This window comes from Gekko japonicus, unplaced genomic scaffold (genome assembly GCF_001447785.1).
Source record: "Gekko japonicus isolate JY-2015 unplaced genomic scaffold, Gekko_japonicus_V1.1 scaffold773, whole genome shotgun sequence".
Taxonomy (NCBI): Eukaryota; Metazoa; Chordata; class Lepidosauria; order Squamata; family Gekkonidae; genus Gekko; species Gekko japonicus.
The window spans coordinates 679,318-685,010 of NW_015161427.1; the positions used below are offsets into that span (position 1 = coordinate 679,318).

At 54.2% G+C, this 5,693-nt stretch overlaps 1 protein-coding gene across 1 annotated transcript in view; it reads left to right on the forward strand.

Moving 5' to 3' along the window:
• The window catches only part of WDR76 (WD repeat domain 76), a 13,349-nt gene that overhangs the window by 1,117 nt on the left and 6,539 nt on the right, over positions 1–5,693 (forward strand). The window contains exons 2-9 of the mRNA XM_015428813.1: positions 452–811; positions 904–999; positions 1,603–1,658; positions 3,037–3,163; positions 4,632–4,736; positions 4,821–4,864; positions 4,956–5,109; positions 5,263–5,418. Of these exons, the coding sequence (XP_015284299.1) occupies positions 452–811; positions 904–999; positions 1,603–1,658; positions 3,037–3,163; positions 4,632–4,736; positions 4,821–4,864; positions 4,956–5,109; positions 5,263–5,418 (1,098 nt within the window). The remainder of the gene's footprint in view (positions 1–451; positions 812–903; positions 1,000–1,602; positions 1,659–3,036; positions 3,164–4,631; positions 4,737–4,820; positions 4,865–4,955; positions 5,110–5,262; positions 5,419–5,693) is intronic.

Below are 5,693 nucleotides of genomic sequence, written 5' to 3' on the forward strand. Positions count from 1 at the left end.
GGGGGGGGGGCCCCCCCCGCGGTGGTCTCGGGGGGGGGGGGGGGGCTGCGAGGAGCCGGTCGGGCCCGCTTCGCTGCTGGGCGCGGAGGGAGGAAGGGGTCGCTCGGGGCAAGCCTGCCCCCCCACCCCACCCCACCCCCTCGCCGGAGGAGGCGGCGGCTTGCCAGACAGGAGCGGAGGGAGCCCGAAGGCCCCCGGAGAGAAGGAGCCCCCCCCAGACCCCTCTTGGTCCCTCAGAGGGGCTCCTGGACTCCAGCCCAGCTGACGACGCGCCGCAGCTCCTGAAGGGAGGGGCCGCCTGCCGGTGTTATGCAACTGGGGAGGGGAGGGCAGGGCAGGGCAGGGGAAGTGCCGGGAAGACGCTGGTGCCGCCAGACGGTGCCGCAGTTGCAAGCGGTTGTCTCACACGTCCGGGCAAAGCAGATTTTTCCCCCTCTTTACATTTGTGCAGGTGACAACATCGGATGCAGACCCGTGCCCACCTCTGCCCGGAAGCCCAGCGCAAGGCAAGGCTTTGGCTAAGCAAGTGAGAGTCGCGCTCACTCCCGTGTCTGCGACGGGAAGAGACATGAGCGGGCACTGGCAGCAGAAGTCTCTGCTGGAGGCCTTTGCCCACTGCGAAGGGAATTCCGGCAAAGCAGCGCCAGCCCCAAAGGCCTCCGGCCAGCCGAGCCCAAAGGCCGCTGCTCCTCCACCGGCTTTTCCCGCTCCAGCCGCGGGAGGCTTTCGCCTACGTTCTCGGGCCAGCAGTGACACGGCGCGCGACAGCAGTGAAGGAGAGGACAGAGAGGACGAGGACGCCTTGTGTGGGGTGAGGGCAGCGTCTTGCCTGAGGTCGGCTGCTTAGGGTGGCACAAAAAGCCAGGCTTGTAACACTCTTGCTCTTTCCGACGTTCGTTTTAGGAGGAGGAGTCCACACCGCTTTCAGCTTACGAAAGGAAGCGGCTGAAGAACGTCAAAGAAAATGCCAAATTCTTTGCCTCGTTGAAGCTGTTTGAAGTATGTTGGTGCTTCGTTGGCTTTTTACTGTAATTAAGATATTAGCACCCCACCTTTGGTCAGGGCTTATGACAGGGCAGCTTATGAGTCCCAGTTGAAGCAGGGCAACTTTTGAACCCATAGAGACAAACCGTGGATACCCACTGTCCCCCAGGTAAGAACGAGAGGTTGCTGTATTGATGTTAAGAAATCGGCCTTCCTCTGTGCCGGCACATCAGTGCTGCAGCCTTACTTACGCCTCTTGGAATGTCACAGCTGGGCCACAGGGGTGTTACCTCCGAAAGTAAATGTCGGTGGGTTTACATACTCAGAGGTGGCTGACAGCGGTAAGGAGTGCGTGCAGTATAAATCAGCCGAAACACAGAGTTCCTTACACCTTTCTCAGGGGTTACCGAAAGAGCACGCTAAGGAGAGCGGAGTCTCAGTCCAAAGCAGTGTTTTAAACTGGAGGGCCACCAGAGATCTGAGCTACAGCGACAGAAAGGCTAATCCCGCTTGCTGAATCTAGAACAAGAAAAATTATGGACCAGACAAATCTTGTGTTTGTAAAAAAGAACCTGCCTAATTGCTATAAACCTCTTTCTCCCCCCCCCCCCTTATAAGTCTGCAGCAAAACTTCGTAAAACAACGACCAAAGCTCAGCCTCAGGGGATAAAAAGGTAAGATCCTGCACGCATTCAGCACGGTCGGATTTTGGCCGTTTTCTTTTTCCCCCCCGTTTTAAATTGTGAATTGTCCTCAGCGGTCTCAGAAGGGCGCCACTCTGCCCAAGACGGTGCCGTAGAGCTACCTAACGAGCTATTTCTGGAAACTGAACCCAAACGTCGTTGTGCCAGTGGGAATTTTTCCACCCAAGATGTTTTCCTGACCCGCTTGTAACAGACATCTGCTGATCTTTGACTTCAGTGGGGTGGATATCTGTTGCCTGTCAGATGTGATGGTGCTCACCTGTAAAGAGCAGAATGAAGATATCTCCCCAAAGTCCCTATTTGGTGGTCGTGAAAATGCCGTGGAATTTAAGGGTAAGGTGTCTGAAAGGGGGGAGGGGGGCCTGCCTTAAATCCCACGGCATCCACGGTAACGGGCTCAATGTTCAGACGTGTAAAACTTGCAGGGGCTGTAATAGAAGGTTGGGACTCAAATCTGCAGCAAAGGGGGGAGTGGAAATAACTCGGAAGTTCACCTGCTCTCTGCCAGGAGAGAGGTGGGCCCCTGGCTCGGTTTCTCTTTAAGTTGCACAAGTCAGCGGGGGCCTGGAGAAGGGGGTGGGCTGCATGAGGGCCAATAAGCTGATCCTCGGTCCACGGAAGAAAACAGGGTTTCCTCCCCTCCTGCCAACCCCACCAGTTAAGCTCCTCTTCCCGAGTCCTTTTGTCCACAGAGGCCAGGCTGGGGGGGGGGGGGGCGTTGGCCAGAGGCAGGGCTTTTTCAGTGGTGGATTGCCTTCCTGCTCAATGTTTGCCTAGTACCTGTCTTACTTTCCGGAAGCTGGGCCAAAACATTTCTTTTTACCCTGTTTTTTAACCGTGTGGTTTGGTCCTGTGTCTTTTAAAGCTGTTTTTATCGTCTGCTTCTAGCCTGGGAGCTGTTTTATGACTGTCGTTTTGGGCTGCTGAATCATTTTTGCACTTTGTGTCTGGCCCTACTTGTTTTTTGTGGTTCGTTACTTATTGATATTTGTTATTTATTGATAATTTCTATTCTATTGTGTTTACGATCTTGCGATATTGTTTTCACTTGGCGAGCAAACTTGAGGAAGGCTCGGGCAGGGGGGAGATACATGTTTTTAAAAAATAAATCCATCCAGATCTCAGGTGGGGCTGCCATGTGGGTCTGAAGCGACAGAACAAAGTTTGAGTCCAGTTGTGGCACCTTTAAGACCAACAAAATTTGATTCTGGGTATACCCAAAAACCAGATCGGGGGCTGGAGGATCAGTGAGAATGTAGCGCAGTGTCGGCTGCATTTGTATCGGCACGGATGTGAGAGATCTGATCTTGCAGCCCAGACCCTGGGACTGGAATTCTGTTCTCCGTAGGGTTAAGCATACAAAGGTGGAAGTGGAACGAACCCTTCGGAGGTCCAAGCGCTTGCAGGGAGTGGATCCTCTGGGAGTTCCCCTTCCGGAGAAGCAAGTTCCAGGAGAACTTCCAGTTGAAGAGCAGGTAAGATGGCAAACGCAAAGAGAAGAATTGCCGGTCTTTAAACCATCTATTTTCACAAGAGCAGCAGCGCTAGTTGACCAATGCTCCCTCTAAGCTGTGGAGTCTCGTGAGCAAAAATTCTACTTTGTGAGTTACTGGCATTAAAGTTGTGAGCGAGCAATTTGGCTACTGTATCAATGAGTTTGCTCTGGAGCCAACCTTCCTGAGCCAAGACAAAAATGTGTGAGCTGGAGGCTAAAAAAACTGTGAGCTAGCTCACACTAACTCAGCTTAGAGGGAACACTGGTTAAGACAGCTGGCCTTGTCAGCATTTTGTCGTTTTGCACCTAGATGCTTTGTTGTAAGATCAAAACAGTTTGCCCCAGCAGGCACGGGGGAATTTCCTTGATGAGGGTGGTAAACTGGCCACGCTTCAGAATGCCTGCCCGAGCGCTAGAACTGGGGCCCAGGGCAGTGGTGGCGCGTCCACCTTTGGAGCACTGTGCCCGGATCTCGACACCTTATTTCAGAAAAGGCTGGAAATCTGAGCAGTTCTGTTAACAGAAATGCAGCACAGTTTTAGAAAGAAGAGGGGCTAAAGGGAGAGGTAACAGAGGCTTGTACAGCATGCAAGGGTGCTGAGGAAGTTCATCAGACGTTTTCCGCCTACGAAAACGTGGGGTCTCCCAATACAACGGATTGCCAGGAGATGCATGGACAGCTTCAAGAGAGAGTTCGATAAGCATATGGAGCAGAAGTCCATCAGTGGCTCTTAGCCACAAAGTATCGATAGGAACTCTCAGGCTGGGGCAAGGGATGCTCTGTCTTCTTGGTGCTTGGGGGGGGTCAACAGTGGGAGGGCTTCTAATGTCCTGGCCCCACTGCTGGACCTCCTGAGGGCACCTGGTATTTTTGGCCACTATGTGACGGAGTGTTTGACTGGATGGGCCATTGGCCTGATCCAACAATGGCTTCTGTTGTGTTCTTATAGGAACTCTCTGTCTGGGGCAAGGGATGCTCTGTCTTCTTGGTGCTTGGGGGGGGGGGAACAGTGGGAGGGGCTTCTAGTGTCCTGGCCCCACTGCTGGACCTCCTGATGGCCCCTGGAGGGGCCACTGGCCTGATCCAACATTGGCTTCTCTCTCATGTTCTCATGAGATTCAGGTCTGGCCAAAGGAAGTCCTTCTTCAGGCAGCAGGAGATGCCTGCTGCTTGTGGGCTTTCCAGAAGCCTCTGGTTAGGAAACAGGATGCTGGACTTTTGGTGTGGTCCAGCCAGGCCACTCTGGCGCCCGCTCTGTCCTTGTTGCACAAACATAGTTGCTTCCTTCAAGTTTGGAGACGCCGACTCTTCAGAAGTGATCCTGCGTCAAGGGGAGGGGACTGGGGTGTGGGAGGAATCCAGTGGCCCCGTTGCCCGGTTTGAGGTGGGCAGGCACTGATGGACCGAGCCAGCCAGTGACCGTCTTTCCTGCTTCCTCTTTTGAAAGCGTCACTTGCCACCCCCGGGTCCCATTCAGATGATTCCCGCCGCCCAAGAGGAGAGACCCGAATTGACGGAAGAATTTCTGAGCGGATGGGCGAAAATAAGCCAGGTACTGTTCGAGCTCCTTCGCTTAACCTGTCGAGAGCGTGAGAATTTAATCCTAGTAAAACGTCTTCATCCATCCATCCTCTAGGTCAAGCACCAGAAGGCTGAGATGTCTCTGCCTAACTTGGAGAGGTAACTTTGGAAAACGGCTTTCTGCCTCTTTGTTTGGAGTGGGCCCTTGCGTAGTTCTGTGGCGGCTCACGTGCGGTTTGTTTTGGCCTAGTTACAAAGCCAGTCTGCGTGGCATGGGCTTGCAAGAAGATGCGGTCGCCAAAGTGGTCCACTCCCGCGTTTACTCCGTGGCCGTCCATCCGTCTGAAAGCAGCACTTTGGTGGCGGCTGGAGACAAGGAGGGGCACGTGGGCCTGTGGAATGTGGTGAGGGGCTGCTTTATCCTCTGGAGGGCCTGCCTGGCTGGGCAGCAAGCTCCCTGGCGGTGTGTGCAGTGGCGGCGGTGGCCGGCCTGCTACACAGCTTCAAGAGAGACAGAGACAGAAGTGTGTCATGCTGCGCCTTTTTGCATTTTGCAGGACTGCCTACTAGAAGACAGCGTGCATGCCTTTCTTCCCCACCGCCGGGCAGTCGGCTGCCTGCATTTTTCTCCGGTGACCCCTGCCCACCTCCTGTCCCTCAGCTTTGATGGCACACTGCGCTGCGGAGACGTCACTCGCGCCGTCTTTGACGAGGTGAGCAGGGTTTCCCTCTGGCCTTTGCGGCCGCATTGGGTTAGAGTGGGGGGAGTGAAATGTGTGCCTTGGAATGACTTCTGCTAAATATCCCTTCTCCTAATGAAAGAGGGGTGAGAAATCTTCAATGGTGTGTTGTTCTCACATAGAGGAGACTTATGAATTAAGAGCATCTGCACGTAACATGCTTAGAAAAGCTCCAAGTGGCCAAGAGGGGTGTGTGTCCTCTTAGAAACCGGCAGCAGCTCTTTAGCTAGGGCAGCCAGCAAGCGGGA